This window comes from Brienomyrus brachyistius, chromosome 19 (assembly GCF_023856365.1).
Source record: "Brienomyrus brachyistius isolate T26 chromosome 19, BBRACH_0.4, whole genome shotgun sequence".
Taxonomy (NCBI): Eukaryota; Metazoa; Chordata; class Actinopteri; order Osteoglossiformes; family Mormyridae; genus Brienomyrus; species Brienomyrus brachyistius.
Window position 1 is genome coordinate 21,720,328 of NC_064551.1, and position 27,736 is coordinate 21,748,063.

The window sequence follows — 27,736 nt, forward strand, 5'->3', positions numbered from 1 at the left end:
CGGCTACCGCACCGCGTCGCATCGCATCGCATCGCATCCTCAGCATCCGCGGCGCCGGCCAAGGCGGATCCGGTCGCTCTGCTGCTCGGGCGATCGCTAAAGCCGGCCGAGAGAAAGCAGCAGTTTGCGTCTGCTCCGCTAAACATCCGGGTGCGGGAGCGGGAATGCGCAGACTCCTCGCCGCAGTCGCGTTTCCGTGTTGACTTGGAGGGGAGGGAGAGAGAGTGAGAAAGAGAGAGAGAGAGAAAGAGAGAGAGACGCAGCGGGACACCGAGCCGGGGGAGATCGCACCGGCTCATCGCAGCCCCAATAACAAAGAAATAAAGCAGTAGCTCCAGGTAGCGCGGCGGCGATCTGCACCTGAAGAGCGGCGGCTGTGAGCTGGGACATGGAGACCGCAGTGACAAGACGCCGTAACATGTGAGCTTTACAGAATAAGGCAGAGCGAGCGTGTGGCTGCCCCCATCCACGGTGCGTTTACTGGCCATCTCCCTTTGTGGCTCGTCGCTGTCGTCTCCGTCTTTGCGGGGGGGAAGAAAACAAAAATGAAGAAGTTTAACATCAGGAAGGTGCTGGACGGCCTGACGGCAGTGTCCTCTTCCTCTGCGGCTTCCCAACCTGGGAATAAGGAAAACGACCTGATCCCGGAGACGCTCCAGTCCGAGCATTTCCAGCTCTGCAAGGTAATCATCGGACATTTTAACGCGCTGCCTCTTTTAAACTAATGCCTATTGCCTAGTTGCGTCCGGTTTTATCTTCTAATGTTACCGACAAATTTAGACATATGGACCGGCACTACAGTTGCAGATATTTTAAGCCCTGCACTGTATAATATTATCTTTCCCTATCGTTTCTCAAGAAAATCTCTCAAATCACCTTTTTACTGCAAAAACAAAATGGTAATTTTATTTTACGATGCACTACTGTGCGTAAAGTGGGACATTTTATTTCATGGAAAGCATATACCTCAACCGGACATTGGCGGTTATATGATCATCGGCGAATATTTGATTAAACACAGCCTCCGGAAAAGGATGAGCAGCACAGTCATTTGACAGGACTCTGAGTCACTGATGTTCTTAATTTCTCTGTAAAATATTTTAATAATTACCTTAATTATGTTTAAAATCCACGCCTGATAATTTGGGGGAAGATGCAATATAGAAAAATCCCATGTTGGCAGTATTATTCCTGACAGCTGTCAATGTCGCTGTGCTTTAAGCACTTAAACAAATCCACAAAAGTGGATGCTTGCTGTACATGTGTTTATTATTATTATTATTGTTGTTGTTATTATTGTTGTTGCAGGTGTGGCATACATTATTAATTGCAGATTTCCTTATGATAGATGGGTCCATAAATACGGATCTGGTCAGCAGCCTATCATTCTCTATCTACTTCTAATTGTTTACTAATTTAAGTGTTTATCGAGCATTATTATCTTAAACCATTACAGAGACCGGTCAAACTACTCATGTGCAGCGTGCAGGAGACTGTCAAACAGAGGGGGAAAGCGCTTTGCATAATCCGCCGTGTTTAAACTAACATGCCCGATCCAACATGGGAGGCTTTTTTCATGGTAGGAAGCGGTTTCCTGCAGGACTGAATCAACATTTGGCAACCGCGGCTCCTGTCATTTCATCTTACCTACCCTGTCCAACACAAATTAAAACGATGAGGCTTATTTTGAACAATTTCGCCGAAAAGTGTAACAGCATTCAACTTAAAATTACAGCTTGACGATAGCGCGTTAATAATGTGCCTTCGAATATACCTAAATTATTGTGTGTGCTAATTGATTCACATAGGGGAAGATACAACGCTAGGTGCGATATCACATGCATATTTTTAGTTGACACAATGACCGCTGGGTTTATTTAAAATAAATACACACTATTCCACTATTTATACCATGCGTTTGTTTAAACTGCATGTTTAAACGGATGATAGCTATGTTTGCTTGAGGTTTTGTTTAATGTAAAAAAAAGGCGCAGTTTTTCCATACCTGTCGCGATCTTTCCCCAAATGCTGAAGAGAAGTGAATGGTACCGTGACCTTACGCGTTTCCTTTTGCTTAAATTGGGGACGCTTTCAAGGTTTTTCTTATTTTTTGAAGCATTTCTGTAAGGATGTCGTGTCATATAACACATTATAAAACAAAAGTCATATGTGGTTCGTTTATCATTGCACAAGAATTTGTGTTTTTCATCAAGACATGGTTATGTTATGTGTAGGTTCTCTTGTGTACCTACAAGCGCATCCGACCGCGGACACGTTCACGCAGACAGGACGGCATTTTACCTGCTTTATTTCTTGTATTGTATTAGCAGAAAAGTGTTTACGGATCACACGATTATACAATCAAGGAAAACGCGATGGCACTGATTGTAGACGCGCTTGGGAAGTCGATACAACCACCCCCTACCATGGCCGGGTCCCTATCACCGCCGAGCACGGGTGTCTGTCCCCAAGACGGATTCTTATGTAATACGCTTTAACTTTTAATCCCGTCCGTAGACAGCCGGCTGGCTGCTTACTGTATGAATCACGACATGTTCTTTAACTCAGGCTAATTGCGATATAAATATAAGAATATGATTCGAGATATGTGCCTCTTAGGAAAGATCCAAAAAGTACACTTTAAATACAAGTTCGTATGAACTGTCACAGTCGTCTGCAGAGGGAGACCGAATGAAATTTCCATGTCATTGAACAAATAAAACAGGATTTGACTGAAAACTCTGTCCGATCGCTGTAATAAATGCGCCATGCACGGAGTTCCTTATTCACTCTCCCTCCGCTGTCTTTCTCTCACGTGTCTTCCCTGGCCGTTCAGACCGTGCGACATGGCTTCCCTTACCAGCCGTCCTCAATGGCTTTTGACCCGGTGCAGAAGATCTTGGCCATCGGCACCCAGAGCGGGGCTCTCAGGCTGTATCCTTTGAGCCGTGGCTGCCCTGTCAATTGCTTGGTGATGGGCTGAACCTGCCCTTCAGGTAAGCGGGGCACAGTCAGAGTTATGGGAATGTATGCATGCTGGTTGGTGGTTGAAGCTTTCCTGTTTTTGGAGAAGTTGCTGTTTCCATGTATAAAAAGCTCTAAGGGTTTTATTTTTTTTTTGGGGGGGGGGGGGGGGGGGGGGGAGGTTGGTGTTAAGGGCCAGGCAGGTATCCACTGGCCACTATGTGTGAAACCCAGTTTGAATGTGAGAATGCATTTTGGGTGTGTTTAGGAAGGGGGTTTACAGTGAAGCTACAGAGAAACATCGGTCCCAGTATAACTCAAGCTGAATTGTGATTGGCTGATTACTGTGGCTCTTCTTACTGGGGAGTCCTCAGTTAATGAGACTGTCTCTCAGCATCAGAAGGGTGCCCTGGTTGGTATGTCTTTCAGCGTCAGTGGGGGGCTCTCAGTCCATTGATATATCGCTTTGTGTCAGTGGGCTGCACTCAGTTATTATTTTCTTGGTGTCATTGAGGTGTCCTCAGTCAGTTGTTATGTCCCTCTGTGTCATCGGGGTGTCCTCAGTCAGTTGTTATGTCCCTCGGTGTCAGTGAGGTGTCCTCAGTCAGTTGTTATGTCCCTCTGTGGCATTGGGGTGTCCTCAGTCAGTTGTTATGTCCCTCTGTGTCATCGGGGTGTCCTCAGTCAGTTGCCATGTCCCTCTGTGGCATTGGGGTGTCCTCAGTCAGTTGGTATGTCCCTCAGTGTCATTGGGGTGTCATCAGTCAGTTGTTATGTCCCTCGGTGGCATTGGTGTGTCCTCAGTCAGTTGGTATGCCCCTCAGTGTCATTGGGGTGTCCTCAGTCAGTTGCCATGTCCCTCTGTGGCATTGGGGTGTCCTCAGTCAGTTGGTATGTCCCTCAGTGTCATTGGGGTGTCATCAGTCAGTTGTTATGTCCCTCGGTGGCATTGGTGTGTCCTCAGTCAGTTGGTATGCCCCTCAGTGTCATTGGGGTGTCCTCAGTCAGTTGTTATGTCCCTCAGTGTCATTGGGGTGTCCTCGGTCAGTTGGTATGTCCCTCTGTGTCATTGGGGTGTCCTCAGTCAGTTGTTATGTCCCTCTGTGTCATTGGGGTGTCCTCAGTCAGTTGGTATGTCCCTCAGTGTCAGTGGGGTGTCCTCAGTCAGTTGTTATGTCCTTCTGTGTCATTGGGGTGTCCTCAGTCAGTTGGTATGTCCCTCAGTGTCAGTGGGGTGTCCTCAGTCAGTTGTTATGTCCCTCTGTGTCATTGGGGTGTCCTCAGTCAGTTGTTATGTCCCTCTGTGTCATTGGGGTGTCCTCAGTCAGTTGGTATGTCCCTCTGTGTCATTGGGGTGTCCTCAGTCAGTTGTTATGTCCCTCAGTGTCAGTGGGGTGTCCTCAGTCAGTTGTTATGTCCCTCTGTGTCATTGGGGTGTCCTCAGTCAGTTGGTATGTCCCTCAGTGTCATTGGGGTGTCCTCAGTCAGTTGGTATGTCCCTCAGTGTCATTGGGGTGTCCTCAGTCAGTTGGTATGTCCCTCAGTGTCATTGGGGTGTCCTCAGTCAGTTGGTATGTCCCTCAGTGTCAGTGGGGTGTCCTCAGTCAGTTGTTATGTCCCTCTGTGTCATTGGGGTGTCCTCAGTCAGTTGTTATGTCCCTCTGTGTCAGTGGGGTGTCCTCAGTCAGTTGTTATGTCCCTCGGTGTCAGTGGGATGAGTTTCCCCACAGTGCCCGGTTTTATTTCCAGCTTGCAGTGTCGTTTCCTGTCATTTCTGCGCTTAACGGTTAGACCAGTGAGCTGTGTGAGAAGAAGGGCAGGAAATAGATGAGGTTGGGTTCCAGTGATAAAGGCTGCAGTGAGTCAATAAAACGGCCTCTGGATGGTGCTGAATAATCTGGGATGTAGGTATTCTGCTGTCATTTAATCTCTGGCCCACATTCACACTAAGTGTCTAGGACTCAACACTAAGCTTTAACAACACAGCTGTGATTTGTTATATAATTGTTTTTTTTTTTTTTTTTTTTTAGCAAAAATCGCCTTACCTTGATTACAGTTTTGAATGTATTTATATAGCTTGATATTTACTGGAGCCACTTGGATTAAGTATCTTGCTGAAGGATGCAATTATGGGTCCTTTGTGGGCGTCAAACCCACGATCACTCGGTGGCTAGTCAACTCCCCTCTCCACAGTCCCGCATGTTTCTCAGAGTTATTTCAGGTTGCCTGCCGCAGGTGGGAATCAAGCCCCTTCACTTCAGGCCGGCTTTCTGGGAATGCCGGCACATCTGCAGAATCCGGCGTGCAGACGAGGGCCACACCTGCGGGGGCCGCGTCTGGCAAAGCGAGGTCAGGTCCAGCAGCAGCCCATTCGGCTTCTCACTAAGGGCCTTTTCTGTTTTCCCTTTGAAGAGTCTGGCTCTCCTTTCTGTGGGGGGCTTTGGGGCATCTTTTCGCTGGGACCTCCTGCTGTATTGCCCCTCGGGGCATGGGACAAAAGGATGGTCGATTGGTCGGGAGTGAGACCTTTTGAAATGAATGGAGGGGGGATGTAAATAATGGCAGGTGGCAAGGAGAAACATGTCCTGGGGGTGGAGGGGGGTTATGTCAACCTGTGATAAGGGCACACAAGCAGGCTAACAATGGTAATCCTAAACTGGAAACAGTGGCTGCAGGCACCCAAGTAAAGACAGCCTTGCTTGTCAACAGGAAGGAGGCAGGATTGCTCGACTGTCCGCCCTGAGATGGCCCCGTTTGGTCCCCGCTGGGATTATCCGGTTGGTTAGAGGATCCACTCCCGTTTAGCCGGGCTTCGTGTCTGCCGTGGCTGCCATGTGACAGGTCCCCGGAGGAAAGCGTGCCGGCGTCCACTCGATTAACGAAGCGGCCCTGTGACCTGCAGACGAGGCCGAGCGTAGAGCATCTGCCCGCATGGAGGCCGGCAGCCTTGGAATGATAGCCCTTGGCCTGGATGTCTCACGCTTAAGTATACAGCTATAAATAGATGAATAGTGAAATTTCAAAGCTGCGTCGTCTGAAGAGATTAAATAACGGAAACAGTAGCTTCAGGAGCCATATAAATTGTAAAGATTGGGGGGAGGGGCCCGTATCTAAGGTAGACATTTTATTTTGAATAAAAATGTTTACTAAGCAGATTAAATAAACAGAAGGAAGCATTTTTACGTTTAGTTGCTTACTGCCGAATGGTGTTAAGAGTATTGGGAGATTCATAGAGAGGAACATGATGACTGATAACTCAGACTGCAAGAACCTCACTGATCAGGAATCAGTTACCAATCATGAATGACCTCTCCAAACCGCGGACTAAGATTAAGGCAGAGAGAGAGGACCTTCCTCACCTGCTTTTTCACTCCCACAGGGGCCTCGGACCTGTGATTGGTGGGCGGGATCAAGGCAGGCCGGGAAGAAGGGAGTGGCCAGGCTCACCCTGTAGCGTAGCGTAGCATCCTCTCTTGGCGAGGCCTGCATGTATGTTGCTCCAATCACCTGTCAGCGTGTTTCATTAGGCCCGCCCACCTTTATGCTTCTGACACTTATCACACAGCAATGGCTTAGAGCCGAAGGCAGCTGCTCGGCTGCGTGTTCAGGAATGGCAGTTTCGGCTGTTGCACAGACTATTAACTGCTAATTGGGCTAATTTAAGCCTGGGAAGAGGGGTTTGAATGGGAAGCAGCGGCCCCCGACCCGACCCAGTACCCAGTTTGACCCCTGTCTTTAGCGTATTTCTTTCCATTTTCGGCAGATACGGAGCCGGAGCATATTTTCCTATTTTAATGTCTGCATAAGTATTATTTTCATGGTCTGCAAACTTGGACTCGCAGCTGTTTTTTGGAGATGAACCATAAGCATTTAACACATGAACAGCCGACTGCCTCGCCCTGCTCTCTCCTCACCTCCCCGCTGTGCATTCAGAAAATGAATATCCAAACTGGGATTGTATGTCTGAGTGTCTGAATCAGTCAGGCCGGTGTTACTCTGCATATCCGGCTTCGCGGCACTAATCAGACTCGGACGGGTGTCCCGCCATGTTAGCATAGTGCCCCCAGTGGCCGGAAGCAGGAAGCGTGGCCTTTAGCTGGCGTGTTTCATGCTGCTCCATTTCTCACCCCGCCGAAGCATGTCCCGGACCGTCTCGCTGGGGACTGGCTCTGGCTCGTGCCCTGCAGGTTCCCAGTTGACCGGTGGCTCGGTGTGCTGTGCCGTGCTGGAGGATGACCCTGGATTTAGAGTTCGGCTGAGGAGCTTCCTAGAGCGGGACGGAGATGCTGTGGATTGGGAGAAACGGATTGTTCTGGAGTCTGCCTGAGGGCTTTTCATTAGTGAGAGGAGCACATTTTCTGGTCATGGACTCTGAGCATGTGTGTGTGTGTGTGTGTGTGTGTGTGTGTGTGTGTACATTGTGTCCATCTTGTATAAAAGGATGTTTATACCGGAATTTCTGCTAAAGCAGATGCCAACCCTGCATTTTGCAAAATACATAGAATAAGAGTAACAGGGATGGAATAGAGTTAGGGTGGAATATTCAAAACCCAATCGACCCATTAACCATGATGCTCAAAAGAGCAAACTTGTCTTTCAGTTTTAAAGCTTTTCTTTTGCATCCAATGCCATTATTTTCACTCGGATGCTTCTCAAACAGTTCTTTGTAACTTTGCTCGTTCATAATTGTAGCCGTTGAGTAGATTTTGGAAAAATGAGTAGGTGAGGGTATCTCCTCCTCACAGTCGATACAATGCGCTCTAAAGCACAAAACCTATACAGTAAAACAATAATAATTCAATGTGATTCAATGTAGCGCTGATTTGACACGTTTTAGATCAAGCTAATGTATTCAATGATCCTACATTTCATGTAAAGCATATTCGAAATCTAAGTGATATTCATTATATTTATTATTCGCTGCAGCCATCTAAGACTTCAGGTAACTTAAGTAGATCTTAACACACAAATATTACAGTAATATGGAGTAATAAGGATGCAATGGGCGTATTGATTTGTATCGACTGTGTTTTTTTGGCCGATTTTCTTCTAAATTAGACTCGGATTTGGGGTTTTGAACGGATCGTCGTCTTGTAGAGCCGGGGCCGGATGCCCACCCTTAAAGTCAGCGCTCATGTGGGATGACAGAGCTTGCTGAGTGCCGGGTCTCTTCCTCCACTGCCTGGTGCGTTCAGGCACGTCACTACGCAGCACGAAATTGGGGGTGAAATCACATGGAAACTGAAGAGAGAGTGGTGGTATGCAAATATCTATCCCTTGTTTACAGGCCAGCACGGAAACACGTGGAACTCCCTGTATATCTATGTACAGTACCGTATATCTGTCGTTCATGCATGTATATAGTGTGTATATGAATGCGTCTAGTTCTGTGGTAATGGAATTATATCCATTGGTTTTCTGTACCTGCTTGTCCTGTTCAGGGTGAGGGGGGTCCGGAGCCGATCCCAGAGGCTCCGGGCGCAAGGCAGGGACTAACCCAGGATGGGGCACCAACCCATGTCAGGGAATGGAATCACAATGACAGGCTATAGTCGAAAACGAACTGACTTGATATACCATCAGTTCTTTGCTGTTGTATCCCAGATATCCAATTATGCTGCATTACGGGCTGCACCCTTCACTAAATGCATGACATCCTAGTGACAGAATTAGCTTTGCTGTGGAATTGCCCAACTATGCAAGTGTGTGTGTATTTACTGGTGCTCTGAGACATCAGAGAATGCCATCTCCTGAGTTGGGCCTCTTTAGGATAGTATAATCTAAAGGAATTGAACGGCAGGGTTTTGTGTCTTCGGGATGGGGGGGGGTGTAGCAGGACACTGTGTCCCCCCCATCTCCCAGGAAGCCTGCCAACAGAGTGCCATCTCTGATTAGCCGAGGTTCGTGGTGAGGGCAGTCCGTTCCCTCAGCTCTGCCCTCGTCCCTCATTCTGGCTGCATTGGCATCAGTACATCGGCGCCACCTTTGCTCCCTGAGATAGAAGCCTGTCTTTCCCCCGAAAAGTATACAGAATTTTTTCCTAAACCTTCCGAATTGTAGCCGCGCTGACATTGTCGCTGCATCACCGGCTGTTCGATTGCTCCTGTCTGATGCGTTCACCTGCTTGCCTTGTCGTCGTTGCCATTTCACATCCTCCTGTCTGGTTCACCGGCCTCTTGCAAAGGCTAATGGAGACCTTGGAGCGAAGTGCTGTTATTTTGCTCTTGTTTCTTACTGCCCCTGAGAGGCCTGCTGGCCTGAGTTATGAGAGAATAGACCCTTCTAGGAATTCCAGCGCGGCCCCAGAGTGTTCCTCACCTTGTAGCCCTGTGAATGGCCACTGGTTCCAGTTAGAAATCCCAGCTGGTTACGGTTGTGGTGCTGTTGACCTTTCCCATCTGGGCTCTGCGTTGAGGATCTTCGTACAGCCCGTGTGTCGTGATCCTCCTAACGTGCCGATTGACCAACCGGTTCATAGACACACCTCCGATTTAGCACACGGGTGGCCAATCAGAAGCGCTGTTGGTGCAGAGCAGGCCCGGCTGCCAAGCTGGGGAGTACCTGGGCAGAGGAAAGGCGACTGTCACATGACCCAGACCTCACTAAGCCTGTGGCTGCCAGCGCGGGTCATCTGGCTGGTGGCTGTGCTCGCGGGGGGTGCATCACCAGGTGTTGGAATGTCCCTCTGTTAAGGTCATCGCCTGTGTTCTTTCTGGCATCGTAAGTAAGGGTCAGACTCATAGTAACCCCGCCTCAGTTACAGGCTGTTCCGGCACACTTGAGGCATCCCTGGGGGTGTCACTCAGCATTGTTTGATAGTTATTGACTGCGCACCTGCTTCCCCGCCCCCACACCCCCTGCCCACCTTTTCCTTGCATCTGGCCACCCAGGTTCTCATTCGCTTGCTGTTCCCACAACATCCCTGTCACCTGGCCAGAGGGCATTGTCACAACGGCCTCTGCCTGCTAGCCTTCGCTAGGGCTGGAGCTAATCGGACGCTGCCCCAGCAAGGCACCCCCATGCCAGCCAGTTCCCAAGAACAAGGCAATTTGTGGATTTGACCCACAGGGAGGAGGCAACATGTGAAATAAAACCACAGGCCCCGACCTGCTGAACGGGGCCAATGCTCCAGGGAAGCTGGCTTTGTCCTCAGGTCTGGGTGGCTTGCCAGGGTCTCTATAGCGCCGCCCTTCAGACTAAGATATGAATTTTTTTAGCAGTAACATTGTGATCCTGGTTGTTTGTTTTGTTTGAAGTGACATTAGGATTTTTTTTGATGCCTGTGTCATTCTGGGTGATCTGATATTTCATACTGACATGTGGAGACAGCCGGGATTCTCTAGCTGTACAGACAGCTGCTGCTCGTCCTGCCTCATGAGGTGAGCCAAACTGGGAGGTGGGAAACAAGACGCGGTTCTACGGGAGGGGTCTCTGTCCTGCCGGGGTGAAAATGGGAATAGAGGATAATCTCATCACCTCTCCCCCACCACCTGCTTTGTAGTTTACTACATGTTTACTACACAGAATAAATAGTGTATTGCTGTACTTTGTATTCTGCTGCACAATAGACTGATCCTTCCAGTTTAAACATCCATTCTTCTAAATATTTTTTCCTGGTGAGGTTTCACGAGGGCCCTGGAGCCCATCTCAGGCACCGGGGGGGGGGGGGGGGGGGGGGGGTGGGCACGGCTGGGGTACACGCTGGACTGCATGTCAGTCACTAAAATATATAGTGAATCACTGCAAGCAGTAAATATCTGTTTGAAGGGCGTAGTATGCCATGTCGTAAGCTGTGTGGTCATTTGTTTCCTGAGCCATGCACTCTGCTGTGTGACTTGGTGTGTCCTCAGCTGCGCGAATCGGTGTGTCCTCTGCTGCACGACTCGGTGTGTCCTCAGCTGCGCGACTCGGTGTGTCCTCAGCTGCGCGACTCCGTGTGTCCCCAGCTGCGCGACTCGGTGTGTCCTCAGCTGCGCGAATCGTTGTGTCCTCAGCTGCGCGAATCGTTGTGTCCTCAGCTGCGCGAATTGGTGTGTCCTCTGCTGCGCGACTCGGTGTGTCCTCAGCTGCGCGAATCGGTGTGTCCTCTGCTGCGCGACTCGGTGTGTCCTCAGCTGCGTGACTCGGTGTGTCCTCAGCTGCGCGACTCGGTGTGTCCCCAGCTGCGCGACTCGGTGTGTCCTCTGCTGCGCGACTCGGTGTGTCCTCAGCTGCGCGACTCGGTGTGTCCTCAGCTGCGCGACTCGGTGTGTCCTCTGCTGACCGCTCGGCTTGACACACTGTTCAGTACATGATTTACTGTGTTGTTTTCGGGGGGGTTGGAGAGAGAAGGATACCTTACAGCCCCCCTGAGGGTCCCTCTGACCCTGACCTGGGGGGGCGATTCTCTCACTTAGGAGCAGGGTGCAGCAGGTTGGGGCTGTGTGACCCCGTCACGCAGGGGGGGTTGTCTTGGACGCATGTGGCCTCTGTTTTTGCATATTGCGGGGTGGGGGGGGGGGGGGCTGTCGCTCTTGACATAGGCCACCACGCGGGGGAGGGAGGCGTCACAGTGCCATGGCAACATGACGAGAGAAGCACCTGCCCCCATCCCGGTGTTCTGCTTCCGGGCTAAATACAGCGGGGGGGGGGGGGGGTGCATGTACAAGAGTGAGATGCTGCTAGATGCATCCAGCCCTCTGCCATCCCCCCCCCCGGTGATGGGACACACAGGTCGGCGTTATAGTCCCAGCTGCTGTGGCCCTGGGTGTGCCCCCCCCGGTCTCTCCATTTCACCTACCCACTGTGACAGTTGTCAGTGTGTGTGTGTGTGTGTGTGTCTGTTGTCCAGTGGGTACCAAATGTGTGTGTGTGTGTGCACGCATGGTCCAGGTATACATTGCATGGTCTTCCCCACAATATGATAAAAACCTGTTATGTTGACATCGTAGGGGAAATTTATCAATCCATCCATCCATCCATACATTTTCCAAACCGCTTATCCTACTGGGTCGCCCGGAGCCTAACCCGGAAGCAATGGGAACGAGGCAGGGAATAACCCAGGATGGGGGGCCAGCCCATCGCAGGGCACACTCACACACCATTCACTCACACATGCACACCTACGGGCAATTTAGCGACTCCAATTAGCCTCAGCATGTCTTTGGACTGTGGGGGGAAACCGGAGTACCCGGAGGAAACCCCATGACGACATGGGGAGAACATGCAAACTCCACACACATGTAACCCAGGCGGAGACTCGAACCCGGGTCCCAGAGGTGTGAGGCAACAGTGCTAACCACTGCACCACCATGCCGCCCCCTGACTGCAATCAAAAAACTAAAAATATTGAATATCTTGTATTGGTTACTTCTGGCTAAGCTTAGGGCTGGGTAGGGGTTAGGGTCGTCATTTTGGGATTAGAGTTTTTTCCATAGAAAAGAATGGAGAGTCCCCACAAAGATATGAATACAGGTCTCTGTGTGAGCGTGCATGCTCGTGTGTGTGTGTGTGTGTGTGTGTGTGTGTGTGTGGTAGATCCAGCATTTGCCCAGGGTGGGGGTGGTCAGGACAGCAATGGGGCAGAGGCTCTTTAAAAGGTGTGTTTTGATGACGCTGCACTGAAGCGAATTTAATCTGTAGCTTCAGCTCTGTAGCTATCAGATGACAGGGGCCTGGGTGGGGGGGTGGGGGGAGCACAGCTTTCAGGCTCTCAGGCTGTTGCCTCGCAGTGTTCAGCCTTTGCTGCGACAGAGTGCACCCCAGTGCCCCCCCCCCCGTCGTGCATGCAGAGTGATGCAGCACTGTGGAGAGGAAGTGTGGTTGTATTGGGGGGAGGACAGAAGGGCGGATGGTCGCTTTCCTCTCTCTGACTGTCACCTGAAGCACGGCTTCGGCAGGCAAACCGCAGCTGTCGCCGAGGAGCCTGTGTCCCTGGTTACCATGCCTGCAGTTACGCACATCTGCTTGGCACTGCGGCGTCAGGCCCCCCCTCTGGCCTTGGCCCCCATTGCAAATGCCCCCACTTCCCCCCCCAGCATCTCCAGCAAAAGCCGCTTAAAAGGACCCCGAGTACCAAAGTCAGTCGTAACTGCTGCAGGTTGTCATGCCCTCCAGCCTGCAAGCATTTGGGGTGGGGGGGCAGGCGGGGGGGGGGGACAGCAATGACCAGGTTAAGTCTGTCTGAGTTACAATCGCATTAAGAGGGCGTGAGAAACGGCGCCGCGGTGTCAGAGTGTGCGCTCGCCGCAGTACACCTCCGCTCGCCAGACGCCCCACAGGGGACCAACCTGCTGTGGTCCATCAGGCATCTGCTACCGCTGCAGTTGGCGGTATGTCCCTGCTGGTGGGTGGGGCTCCCCAGTGTCATGTGCTCCCGATCAGCCAATCAGCTCGCTCCCCCAGCAGGCTGCCTTTCTCTCCCTCCCAGGCTGGTCCTTTCTCTCTCTCTCTCTCTCTGTCCCCGTCCTGCCCTAGCTCAGCTGACAGGGAGGGGGGGCACCGCTGCAGTTTGGTCTTATGATGAACTTTGTGACACCCCCGCCCCCTGCTTCCTGTTCCTGAGTTGCTGCACAGTTGCTTCCTCCTCCTAACACCCCTTATGTTTTGCTGGGGCGGTGGTGGTTGGGTGGGGGTGGGGGGGGGGGGGGGGATGCATATCATGGCTGCAGCAGCTGTTTCCTTGGTAAACCCGCCGGCGACTTCTGCTCAAGCCAAGAGAGGGACTCCCGCCGAATGGGAGGAAGCACCCGGGGGCTTGGAGAAGGAGAGGAGCTGCCTCAGCAGGAGGAGCTGGCTACCCCCCTACCGGCAACCCCCCCCACACCCACCATCCCCAGGCACAGAGGCACAGATTAGTCCTCCTCAGAGCCGTAGTTTCCCGCTGTCCTCTAAGGGCAGGGAAATAAACATGCCTTACTTAGATGCTTTTCATATTCCGATATTGACTTAAGCTCTTGAAGCGCATCTTACTTAACTTACGATCAGCAACTCAGAACCTGTAGTTGCTGAACCGGGCCCAAAAAGACATTGCGGGACGTTATGCTCTGGTCCGGTCACTCCGGGGCCCAGTCGGGAACCGCTTCTGGGCTGCAGCTCGGGACCTGGGGCAGCTTCAGGGCCCTGTTTGATCTGAGGGTCGAGCGAGCCTGGTCTAGGGACCCACCATCTGCCCCTCCCACTGCTCGCCCGTCTGGCCCCCCCCAACCCCCGACCCCTTCCGCCAACAGAACCAACAGCTCCTGGGCCGGCAAGGGTCTTGGCTGTGCGAGCCACCTCCAGGGCCAGGGTGAGGCTGCGGGGGTCGGCAGCCAAGGGGTGAAGGGGACCCGGGCGGGTCAGGCTGTCCTGATTGCTATGCTTGGCCCGATGGTTCTGGCTGATATATTTCTGTGAAGCTAATGCCTATTTTTAATCTGTCCACTTCTCTGCTTCATTAGGTCAGTGCCACACCACCTCATTAGCGCAGTGCTCCGCCCCATCCAGAATGTATTAATGTAGGTGATGTCTGTCAGGCTGATTTCAAAGCACGCATGGAGGACAGCCGAAGCATGCAGTCCCACGCCGCCTCACTTTCACACCTCCTCAGTCTGCCTCCACCCCCACCTGTCTGATCCACACTATCCTGCTTCTCTGCTTTCCCGAGGAAGCTGGCAGGAACACCACAGGCCTGGATGGACCTGGCTTTTCCGGCGAGCTGCTGTGTCATCTTCTCACAGGGGTCTGTGGGTGATGTGGCCTGGAATGTTCTGCTGGTACTGGGACGTGTCTGTCCCTCTCTGACTCCCTTTGTTTTATTTTGCTATATTTCCCAGTATCGTAGGTTTGCCTTCCTGGGCTGGCATGTGTGGTTCTTTGAGGTTCTTTACTAGGTTCTCGTGAAGGCCGTACATTGGGTTCCTCAGGGTTTCACTTCCCTGGGGTTCTGATCTCCCTGGTCATTTTGGTTCTCTGGGAGTTTTGGGTCCCCGGAGGTTTGGATTTCTTTACATTCCATCCATCCATCCATCCATCCATCCATCCATCCATCCATCCATCCATCCATCCATCCTTGCATATGTATGGGGCTGTGAGACAGGCCTGGATCTTGTCCCAGACGTCATTGGCTATGTTATTTTGACCCTAAATGTGATGTGAGGACCTGCCTTCTCCATTTCGTTCATTCGTCTGCGCTGGCAGATCTCTTTCTCCTCACCACCTTCCATCACCGTTTTCTCCTTTTCAGACCAGCCATTATGCCCCCCCCACACTTGCCTGTTTCTTCGAGGGAGGTGCCTCACAGGATGGTAAAGGGCCTAGCTAAAATTAGTCCGCGGCTGGGCGTTATTAATGGTTCCTGCTGCTGCCGGGGAAGGTCTGGCTCCTCTCCATGGGAGCAGAGCTTGGCCAGCCAGTCTGCCAAGAGGGGGAGGGGCATTTTTTGGGGTACAGCACATCTCCTGCTCCTACCCCGCTGCCTCGCTGAAGCCCCAGTCCACCAGTATCCCTAAAATTCTCTCCCAAAGGACCACGACACCATACCTGAAGTCCAGAGCAAACCAACCCTTGCACTGTCCATGCAGTTATCTTCCGTTATAGACGCAGTTGCTTGGGGTTAGACGTCTCCAAAGTCTAACCGCCTAACTGTGGCTGATCCTCCAGGGGGCAACTCTGTGCGCAGCTCCGGCCCTCCCCAGACGCAGCGTGTTTCAAGGTGAACCGGTGCGGCAGTTTAATTGTTTGCACGCATGATAAATCCCAGAATCCCACTGTGAGGGTTATTTACATAGAAAGGATATGAGACAGATTAATCAAAGGCAGCGTAGTGCCAGGCTGTCAGAATAATCAGTCTGTAAATAGCAATTTCAGCCGATGAAAGTCTGGGGATTGGTGTTGGCCCCAAGGCCTCGCCCACCCCTCGTACCCACATGCGTTTGCCGGAACCGAGTCCCTCATGTGAACTTGACGCTTCCGTGGTTGGGGGGAGACGTCCGGCGTCCGGCTTCTCATTCTGATTCAGAGTGTTGCCCCCTGGAGTATTGGAGGTCCCAGCTTTCGGCCACTGCACTTCTGCGGCTCACCCTACGTGAGGCCGATTGTGAGACTCGTTTCCTGTCAAATCCAGTGGTGTGAGCTCACGGCTGGAGAGGCCGGGCGATTCCAATGATGTGGCGGACGCCAGTGCCGCGGTTTGATACACTGGGACGTTTGCGCCATTTGCCATGTACAGCTTTGTGTTTTGTAGTCATACCTAAGCTCCTATTGTCATATACATGCCCCCCCCCCCCATCCCAGAAGCATAATAATATGTGACAGAGCAGGATTGACGTCAGCGTCCGGCGTCAGGTCTGACCTGATCAAAAGGTTCCTCTCGTCATCCTCCTCCTCTGCACCGGTGACCTGCCGGCTGTCGATGTCCACCTGCCACATCTTGCTGTCGTCACACGGGGGTGGGGCGGGTGGGGGGTAGCCAGAGGAGGCCGTTCGGACTTGGGGGGCCGCCAGACGAGGGACCTGCCCTGTACAGAGCGTAGCTGAAAGCTCCTTCCCACGCGGCTTATTTTCCCAGGTGGGTTGATTTCGTAGCCCGGCTGCCGGTGGCCCGTCTGACAGTGACGTTGTGACTCATCGCTCTGGATGGAATGCAGAGGGGACAGTGGCAGAAATGCTCATTTGTTTATCTCAGACCCTGAAACAGCCTTTCTACCTCACTTGGTGAATTTTTTAATTTTATCCTGTGATCCCTCGAGGTTCCGGCTCACGAGTAGGAGGCCGGCTCCAGCAATCCTACGTCAGTGTGCTCGTCCAATCAGGGCAGGACACGCCTCGCTTTGCCCCGTGCCTCTCGGACTGCCTCGTGCTGTCGTTTGCCATCACTTGTACGTCCCATGAGGGGGTTAAAACTCTTGTGTCCCATGAACCACCCAGACGGGTTTTGAAAGTCTGGCCGCAGTGTTTACGCCACTCTGGCCACAACCCGATAGGCAAACGGTGAACTTCTGCCGTTTGCTAACCGAGCCGCTCGCTAACACACCCGGCCGTTTAACAGATTCTGCATCGTGATTCCAGACCTGATAAGTTAGCCTTTTTTTAAACTCATTTCTGGAGAAGTGTTTAGCGACCACCTCGCAGTTGGTTGTGTAACAGATCATCTTTATTCATTTCCTTCACAGAAGCCCTTTTTTTTTACGTAGCTTGCTTATTTTATTCAAGATATTTGGGGCAAGCTTCTCGCTCGAGGGAAAAGCAGCAAGGTTTGAACCTTTGCTAGAGGCATGCATGGTTGGATTTCCATAAATAATCATTTTGTTTGTAGTGACGATCCTGAATCCTATTAATACCGACAGTGTGGGTGATTTCGTTTCCACCATACTGACAGTAGGTGGCGCTGCTGACTCCTGGCATTTGTCCCCAAGGTGCACCCCAGATCGCCCAACCCGGAAGGGTCCCGTATAAGCATTTCCAAATATATACAGCAGCCTTGACTCTGTGGCTGGGTGTCTTGCCCCTGAGAGAGACGCGTCGTGTTGCTGAACAGCAAAATAGTCAGACATGATGCAAAGTTGGGCCTATGCATAGTGCAAAGGTGTGTGTTTGGTCGTTGCCATTTCAGGGAGATGTGTAAATTGACTTGCGTAGGGGGAGGGGGGGTGATATCCATTTGCATGAACACAGAGGCTGTGCTGCTGACCGGCTGTAAGCCAGGAGGGGCCCTTCATGGACTCTTTCGTCCTTATTTTTAGTTTTCACATTTTTTTCTGGAAATGTTCCGCCTCCTTTGGTCACTAGGCAACCCCAGAATGAGTTCTCAGTGACATGACTGGTGGTCACCATGGCGTCCTGTTCTTCTGACCGTGTTGGGTCAGTGGGGGGTGGGTCTCGTGGGCTCTGAGAACCCCTTCACTGTAGGGGGGGGAGTGTTACCCACAGCACTGAGGTCGGGTCAGGTGATTCTGCCATGTTAGGCTGCAAGGTCAGGCATGGTCTCAAGGTGGGAACTCCAGGCTGAGCGTGACTGTCAAAGGTACCATGATGATTCTCCTACTGCTCTCCTGGGTGGGCGTGGTGCTGTGAAACCCTCCCCTCATTACACGGTCATAAGGTCTCGTTAAAAAGGTGTTGATGCAGGTGAGCAAGTGGGTTTATTTTTCAGACCACATTGGAGATCGAGTGGGATTAACCTCTGGGTTAATGCGGGGATGGAGGTTAGATTACCTTCTGGATTACTGCAGTGATGGGGGTGGGATTCACCTCTGGAAAACTGTGCGTCTAAAGGTGTCCGTCTCCAGGTCTGGTACTGCAGGTATGGAGGAAAGGCTTTTCCTTCACTCAGAGAACTCCAGCTTCGGCCGCCCAGGGGTGGAATGTTACTGCCAGCACGACAGTGGGGCGGCCGTCATCCAGCTGCAGTTCCTCATCAATGAGGTAGGTTCCAGCCAGCCACACCCCAATCTGGCCACCGCACCTATCGCTTTCGTGGCCGTGCCCTCTCATCCTTTTTATAACCTGTCCTCACCATGTGGTGTTGCATGCAAGGCTTTTCATCACTGTGGTCTGTTTGATCAGAGAAAAGCTTGGATCCAGGTTTAGAGTGAGTCTTAGATAAGAAGTTGGCAGGGCAAATATCAGTATTAAACACCTGTGTGGTTTTATTTGTGCATGTGTGTGGGTGCGTGTGTGTGTGTACATGGGTGCGTGTATGCTTCAGTGTGTGTGCTTGTGTGTGTGTAGGCATGTATTTGCATGGGTGCATGTGCGTATGAGTGTCTGCGCGCGTGTTTGTGTGTGTGTGAGTGCATGTTTGCATGTATGTGTGACTGCATGTTTGCATGTATGTATGTGTGAGTGCGTGTGTGTGTGTGTGTGCGTGCGTGCGCACGTGTTTGTGTGTGTGAGTGTGAGTGACTCAGCCACTGCAGTAGGGCTCCCAGGGTGAAGCACGGAGCCCCCGCTGTCTGGCTCTTTGCCTCTGTCTCTCAGCCTTGCAGGGGGGGCCGGCCCTCCCCTTGCCTCGGTCCTGCTGCTTCTGGAGAGCCCCCCCTTGGGCTCTGCTCCACTCCGCTTCCTCCTCCACAGGAAGTGCGGGCCTGTTTCTTCACAGCCACAATACCCGTCTGCTGCAGCAGATCGGCGGCGGGGGACCATTAAAGCATCCGTGCTGTCCTGTCTAATTTGCTCTGTTTTCCACCCTCTACATGCTCCCCGCCCCTGCACTTCAGATTAATTGTCTTCCCTTGCTGTCCCTGCAGGGGGCGCTGGTGAGTGCCTTGGCAGATGACAGCATTCACCTCTGGAACCTGAGACAAAAACGACCTGCCATTCTTCACTCTCTGAAATTCAACAGGGAACGGTAAGGCAGCTTTCCTCGTCTCCTGCCCTCCGTGACCTTTGACCCCTATGCTGTGACCCCACCATTCTGCCAGCCAATGGGAGCCTTTCTTCTTTATGGCAGCTCTCCATTCCACATGTTTTTCCACACATGTGTGTGCACCCTCTTTTCCACACACACCCAGGTGATCTCTTGAACGCACGCACACAGCCCCCAGTACGAGGCCCAGATATTGTCTACAGAGGCAGATACGAGCCCTCACCCTCCCCTGCCCAACCAGACCCCCAGTCCATCACTCTGCCAGGGGATGCTGGTATCATTCACCAGCATGTTGGAACCCGTCCTGCGTGGCTCTTGGCCTGTGGCAGCTGCTCTTGCTGGAACGGCCGTGAGGAGCTTATCGCATTACTGTTATGTAAATAGGTTTCAGGATGGTTAAGGAATCGATGCAGGAGACCAGGTTCCCCTGGCTCTGTGGGGCCATGAGCGCCCATGTTCCACCTTCTTTGCATAAAAGGGTGATTTATTTAGGTGATGTGTCCTGTTAGAACATCCGGCAGTGGTGTAGTCAGTGACGACATACATCCCTAGAGACTGAACGCTTAACGTTTACGACATAAAGATTTCCAGAAGGGGGTTCCAGTATTTACAGAGCCCTCACTGTGGAAAAAAATGACAAAGCACATTGATTTGGGCTACCCTGCATTTTTTGGGCGGGTCCAGCCTCAGACTCCGCCCCTTGGCCCTGCCCTCAGTTTGCTCGGACCTCACCTCCACTGAGGAGTGGGAGCCGGCATGCAGATCCCTGCCACTGCCACCGGACGGTCATTGGAGCTTCTGGCCCATTTTTATTCAACTAAAGGCGTGTGTGTAGCTCTGCCACTTCCTGTGATCTTTCTCACCTCCGTGCTGTGGTTTCTCTCTAGATATGTCTGGGTGGCTTAACGTTTCGGACGCTTCTCTCACAGGGAGCAGCGTGATGATATAGGAAGCAGGATCTCTGTCTTAACAGCGTGACTGTTATGAAACTGTTTCAGATATTAATCCTCCTTCTGAGGGGCATCGAGCCCATAGCCCATGCCAGGCAGCGCAAGGCGGTGTAGGGACAAAACCCAAGGGTGGAGGGGTTTGCTGTTAGGGGTGGGGGGAGGTATGTGCTTGCGATCTGGGCCCTTCTCCAATTGCTGATTTGTAGTATGTGTTCATATTTTGTGTTTTCTTATTTTGTAAGGGGGGGTGGGGGGAGGGGGGGGTGGTTGTGCTCTTGCCAGTTCTTGTCCCTGTTTTTTCATCCGTTTGATGTTCTGATGTGGGGTGGGGTACCCCAGTCGGAGTTGGGGTACAAGGGACCATGTGATCAGGCTGGATAGCGCAAGTCTTCCTTAAATTAGCAAATGGCAAACGTTAATCTTTATAGTCTGGAACTTATTTTGTGCCCCCCCCCCAGTGAAATATAGGCCCTTGATCATTCAATTGATTTTTAATTAAAAACGCTTCTTTGAGTTGTTGATCGTCCACAGACTCCGACTTGGCGAAAACTGGCACGCAACCACCCGCCTCCCATCTCTGGACACGTGGATTTGTCTGTGAGATTGTGATAAATTAGGCATGATACTCGTTAGAGACTTGTTAGGGTGACAATCCGTGGGGGTGGGCGGCTTTCTGGACTCTGTTTGGCCCTCGGAGCTGGAGATGAGCCACTCAGACTCTGATGGAGGGAAAAACTGTCAGTCCTTGGGGGGGGGGGGGGTGTGCTGGGTGGCAGGGGTGGGGGGGAGTTCTAAGTAACATTAAGGTGTAGTAAGGAGCATTGTTTTTCTCTGTCCCGGTGGGTGGTGGTTAATGTCCTTTAGAAAAAGTCTATATGAATCCCTATTAGTGGCATGTGGCCCCGGGGACCAGGGGTACAAGGGCTTGCATTCGGACATGCTCTGGTGGAAGCGAGTCCCGAGGGGGCGGAATCCTCTGGTGGACCCTTTCGCCAGTGACAGATGGGGGCGTATGGCTCAGCAGGTTAGGCTGCTGTGCCTGTAATCAGAAGGTCGCCGGTTCAAATCCCAGAGTCTGGAGAATGATTTCACCAGTGGGCCCCTGAACAAGGTTTGGGTAAATGTCTGATAAATATAATATACAATTGGGGGGGGGGGTGCACTTTGGATTAATGTCTCCGGTAAGCCACTATATTTGAATATATAGCACCCCCTGCTATTATTACTGCATCCTGTATTAATCAACCAGTGAGCTTAGGTGCTTATATTTAAGGTGGGGGGGGGGTGTAAGTCTGTACAGGTTCGGGTGTGGGCTGTATGAAGAGATGCTAAGACAGGCATGCTCCATTTCATGTCGATTGTGGGGATCGCAGGCACCAAGCCGGCCTAGTCATGGCAGCCACATTCACTGCCATTTATTGGATGGGTTAAGAGTCAGGGCTGGGCCCCTCCAGTGGCCGTGGAGTGAGGCATGCTGGGACCGGCTCGGAGGGCTGTTAAGGGATCTAGCACGACACATTTGGATTGTTGTGTAAAACATCTGACTTAAAGACCACGAGTGTGTTGTAAATGAGAGTTCCGCTAAACACTGGGGTCAACAAAAGAAGCAAACACCCACACAGGTTTGCAATGATGTCTTTGTGGGGACTCTCCATTTATTTGTATGGGGAAAACTCTAATCCCAACATGGCGACCTTAACCCCTACCCAGCCGTAACCTTAACCATAAGTAACCAACCAAAATACGAGACTTTTGGCATTTTTAGTTTTTTGACTGCATTCACAGATCTTTGTGGGGACGAGAAAAGTGGTCTCCACAATGTCAAAATAAATTTTTATCACATTGTGGGACACGTACACAAACACACACAGACACGCAGGCACACACACACATACACACACGCAGAATAACCTGCCCCCCCCTTAATATATTTCCCTTTTTTGTTCCACGGCGGGTAGATTTGGCAGAATAGTTCAGTATGTCAAGGTAATTAAAAAAAATTGGAGGGACCAAATCGCATCTGATTCCCTGTGTACCTGTTATAACAGGACAGGCCTCGATGGCAGGGGCGGAGGGGGGGCTGGCCAAGCCGTCGCTATAACCAACGGGTAAGAGCTGTCGGTGCTCATCAGCTGGACTGCGGACAGTTTCATCGGCGGATCGCGGTCCTCATTCCGCAGGTCGGAGCAGCTCCTCGATCCACATTCACACGTGTTTCCCTCCTTCCCACCGGTGATGCACGCACATGTGCACCGAATGTACAAGCGGGGGGGTCCTGCTCACTTTCAGCTCCTTGAGGGCTATAGAGCACTAAGTCTGGATGCAGTTTAGCTCCCGGCTCACTGCTGACATATGAAAGATGCCACCTGTAAAATTGTTTATGCTAAGACCATTCAGGTTAAATATGTTCCTTAAAGGTACTGCTAAATGCCTGATTCTGATTAGGAGCCCATTAGAAAACAGGAGCCCACTTTGGGAGTGGCAAAGGGGGGCTGTCACCTGGGGAGCAAGGCCTGGGAGTGTGGCATGTGTGGGTCACGTGACTCCGCCCACACTGGAACATCCACGCTCGGTTCGTTTTATGTCCCATCCTTGCACAAGTACTGGATAAATGCAGTTAGCCACACAGTGGGGAATTCTGCGAAAGTGCTATGTCCGAATGGGGGCGGGGGGGCACTTTCAACAGACTTGTTGCGGAAGGATGATTTCCTTGTTATTTATGAGCATGCCACCCCCCCCCCCCCCCGAGTCTCTGTAATTACTCAGGGGACAGGGGCAATTTCACACCTCTGTGTCGTCGTAAACAATCCGCTATTAATCCCGTGGATTAAAATAGCGTCACACAAATAGAACACCGAAAGCCTCCTAATTCCTCTGGTGCTGGAAGTGGGCGGGGCCATGCTGTGGTGAGGTTGGCTTCACTATCTGCTCCTGGTCCAGAACGGTACCATGCTTCCTTCCACCTCACCCTCTCATCACCCCCCCAGCCTCTGAAGGGTGCATCGTCTCCCCACTCATTCAGACGTCTTCCTGCTGAACAGTTAGCAAAGCGATGGTCTCACTGCCATGGTAACGCTGTTTTCCCCGCCGTAATATCATCAGTTATTGTTCAGGCGAAGGGCTTCTGAAGAGAAGGGATATAAGGGCTGGTGTGGCTCAATTTGGGAATGTCGTAAACTCCCAAGGAACCACCCTGATGGTCTCTCATACTGACGTTTATGTTTGTGGTTTGTTGTGTGGTGCTCCTGCTTTTGAGTGTAATTTAAAACAAGTTTGGCCCTTTAGCTTTTCATCTCAGTGGCCAAAGAGAGGGACCCCTTAAGTACTCAGGAATGCTCTGAAAATGCCGTCTCTGTCCCCCGCAGGATCACGTTCTGCCACCTGCCCTTCCAGAGCAAATGGCTGTACGTGGGCACAGAAAGAGGAAACATCCACATCGTGAACGTGGAATCCTTCACCCTCTCAGGCTACGTCATCATGTGGAATAAAGCCATCGAGCTGTGAGTGTGCCCCGTCCGTGCCACCCCACGCCACACCCCATGAGGGGCTATTGTAAGACATTTTTAAATAAGGGGGACAAAACAGGGACCAACATTATCATTACCCAATGATATGTTTGGAGGTGATGAGTGACAGGTAAGGGAGCCAATCAGCTTTTGGTGTCCCTGTGACCTCGTCTTGCCCATATTATGGCCCAGGAGTAGTGCTGCTCTCTCTCTGTTGAACCAGTGATTTAAGCATGTAGAACAGGATGGGTAGGAATGTCATGGCGCAGGCAGGCCATACGCAGACCACACGCTTAACAGGTCTGGCTGGGTGGGGCACCCATCAACCAGACGTGAGCAGATGTAACCCTGACCCCAACCCAACACAACACACTGGGTAAATTATTCAGTAAAGTTTTGTGGCAGCTGCCGGTACGCTTAACTTCTGGGATGGCCACTCATTCTGTGAATCGTCACACACACACACACACACACACACAGGCACAATTACCTCATTGCACCTGGTGACACACCCACAGCGACGGTGCGTAAATTCACTCACAATCTCGCAGCCAACTGCGCCTTTAATTCCGGGTTTTCCCGCGGGGGTGACAGTTGAAACGTTTCCAGCCTGTTACATCAGAGCTGTTTTATCAGCTTGATGGATTCGTAAGCCCCCCCGAGTGCCCCCCCGCCCCCCCGTCGGCCCAGCAGACGTGCTGTCACGTTAATCCCGAACCCACACGGGCCCTGGAGCACCTGAGCCGTCGTCGTTCGATCCTAACACCCCCTCCCCCCCCCCCCAGGCGCATGGTTAATCCCTACACCTTCAACTCTGTGCTGTACAGCCAGGGCTGCTGGCCCTGTCCTCGATGTAGATTACGCAGGATTACGGTGACAGTGAAGTGGTTAAGGGCGCCGACTGCCTGTCATTAGAGGACAGAATCGAGGAAGGAAATGTGAGGTATCGTGAAAATGGGGGGGGGTTACCCTCAGTGGGGCTATTATGGGCTTTCACTTGGGGTAGTAATTCCTGCAGACTCTCACATTTGACTGTTTAGCAGCCGAATGAAACATAGTCAAATCTTCTCTGGGTATATGTGGACGTACTTAAGCTGTAACTTGAAGAAATGTCACATTTACAGTCAGCCAGTCCGTGTTTTTGCACGTCGAATCTGCATGTGCAAGGAATTGTTAGTTTGCTGGTCTGGTGGGACATCATTACGTGTGTCGGCCATGAGCAGTTCCGTCAACAGATGAATTTAGCAACGACACATGGAAACGTGAAGCATTAACTAGACGTCAGTGGAATGGGATGGTGTTTCTATGGCCGTACTCCGTGTTTTCATCACATGTTCAATGTAAGGCCTGGATAGTTTTGGTGTTTAGGACGGTTCCCCTACTGGGAAGTTGGGGACAGGTTGTCGCACGAATGCCAGATGTGGCCGGAAGCGTCACCATGGAGAAGGGTTCCGCGCGTTTCGCCTCCGCCGTGTCCTGTCGTTTGAAAATCCGCTGCACGATCCGGAAGTTCGCGGTTTCCACAGCGCCGGTCCTGAAAACATGGCAGCCACAGGGTGGAGTGGAGAAGCCCGTGTCACCTGTGATCCCGCTGCCCTGAATGTTTGTCAGACCAGACGATGAGCGTCAGCAGGTTGAGAGTGGAGAGGGCCGACGGGCGCGGATGGCGTGAGAGGCCTAAAGGAGAGCCGCAAGCGTCTGTGAAGAATGTCGCCTCAAACTGCCATCTGCATTTATGTTCAAAAAAATTACTTTGTGAATCTGTCATATTAGTGAAAAAAACAGTTCAGCTAAATTGTAATTTGCCCTTCAGAATTTCACTCTGTTATACAACCCTGATTCTCTGTGTGCTGTTTGATAGTTACTTACAATAAGAGCGCCGCTACTAATTGCTAATTCTGAAGAAACAGCAAACTGACAGTAATGAGTCCTTGTAAAGTAGCTTTGGAGTTACGGCACCAAGTAGATTTTGCTGAGGTGTTTTTTTTTTTTTTTGCTTAATTACAGAGACTGAAGTCCTGATTGTGAAGTGATTTATCATCACGCAAATGCATTTCTGTTATAAATATTTCCAGCAAACAAAATGGCCTGTACATTAGGCAAACGTCAACGTAAACAACAAGTCCGCAGCGAAAAGCAGAAAATGTGCCAGAATGCACACAAAGAGCTGTACTGCAGGATATCATTTATCTGCACGCACTGTGAATTATGATTGAAGTTTTGCATTCAGTTGTTAGTGTATGAATTGCAGAGCTGACGGGATCAAAAAAAAATCACGCAAGAAGAAATTCAACGGATCCCATACAAATGGGAAAGTAGTACGAACTGGTCCATTGCTGGGATTTTTCCTGTGCGTCAGTGGAACAGTCAGGCTTTGCCTTCTTTTGATCACTTCAGTTCTGGTGACGGCATGCAGCCGCCCTCTCAGTTGAACGTCGCCCCCTACAGGGCTGTAATTGCCATTGCGGGTGTTTTTTTTTTTTTTTTTTTTTTTAGATTTTATAAGCTTCACTGTGCCACTGAGGATACTCCTCATATGTCCCTTTCTGGTTAATTACAATGTGTGTGAAGTACAGCCGTTTTTAGTAATTTGGTCTTCTGTCAGATCTTGGATTGGGGGTGCGAGGACTGTATAAGGTATAACTTCTCAACTCTGACAGCGTCAGTATAAAAGGCGTTCTGGAAGGTAACTTTCAAGCACCGGCTGTCGCTGAGAGCTTTCTTAGCATTTCTGAGAGTCCTTGGGGGATGGGGGACCTTGTGGGCGGAGGGGGTTTTGCCCGTGAGATTCACGCTCAGCATCTGCTGTGCGTTTTGCTGGAACTGTAGATGGGAGAGAGAGGTGTTTCCCAAACGGGAGGGGGGCTGCGGCCCGTGTTGTGGAGGAACGCAGGCCTGGTGGCTTATCTTCTTATGGTCGTGCTATCGGACGTGCTGATTCACCAGCAGCCGTCGTTTGCAGCAGGAATATAAACACACACACACTCCCAGCACTGTGATTCAAAAGCTGGTCAACATCTGTCCCTAACCTGCCAGGGCTTATCTGCATGACTCGCGTGTAACATCCTTTGCTCTGACCATATTGCGTCAGCTGGTCAACATGCTGCCTGACACCCCCCACCCTGCCCACTGCTCTGCTGCATGGTCACATGGGAAAAATTCCCGAAGGTCGAGAAGTCTGACCTGTGACCTGTAACCTTCCGGGAGTCCCGAATGGTAGTGACCACATGTCCGCGGCCCATCGCACAGGAAACACAGCTTCTCGGGAACCGCAGGTGCCGCTAACTCTCCAGGAACAGATGGGATCTGGGTGTAATTGCTACCCGTCCGGAGTCATCGTTCATCGCCCCTGATCGCAAAGAAAAGGCAGAGGCTGTGCTTTCATTAAACTGCCTGCCGCCTCTGCCTTGCCGCGATGTTTTCCTTAATATATGTCACCATTTGCGCCTTTCCTGAACAAGCCCAGATCTGTCGGAAGGGGCCGTGCAATTACTGCAGGCATAAATCTGCATGTAGATGCGCAGCCTTCACTGATGTGTGAGCTGCAGATTTAGTGGGGGGGGGGGGGGGGGTGGGGGGGGTACCGTACCGCTTGTGACATTGTTTTTGTTGTTAATGTTGTTTGCTTTTCATATCGATTCGCTTAGCCAGCTCCCCCTCTCCCCAAACGTCTTACCTGGCTGCAAATGTGGCAGTTCATTCGATAACCCGCCGGATGTATTACCTGCCCGCTTCGCACCCCAGGTCTCTCCTGGGGAGTGAGCTTGCAATTTCAGCCTCGTGCCAGTCCCCCGCACCTTGGCAGCACGCAGATACGGACACTTCCGGAGTCATGGTTCCGGTTTTCCATGACGTCTCACTGACTAACTCCGGCAGGCCCTGCGTCCCAACCACGTTGGTCTCAGCGTCCTGTTCCCCCGCTAGGTCCGTGTCCTCCGTTGCCGGCGCCAGACCCGCCGAGCTCTCCGAGGTGACTCAGTATCTGAGTCACG

The 27,736-nt window shown here is 51.5% G+C and overlaps 1 protein-coding gene across 1 annotated transcript; it reads left to right on the forward strand.

The window, feature by feature from the left end:
- On the forward strand, positions 1–27,736 carry LOC125715110 (syntaxin-binding protein 5-like; the record flags this gene model as incomplete). The annotated part of the gene is made up of 7 exons (XM_048986352.1): positions 1–683; positions 2,837–2,934; positions 18,264–18,345; positions 19,170–19,270; positions 23,604–23,738; positions 25,356–25,412; positions 27,669–27,736. Coding segments are annotated over exons 1-7 (679 nt in total), but the record flags the coding sequence as incomplete, so codon positions are not given.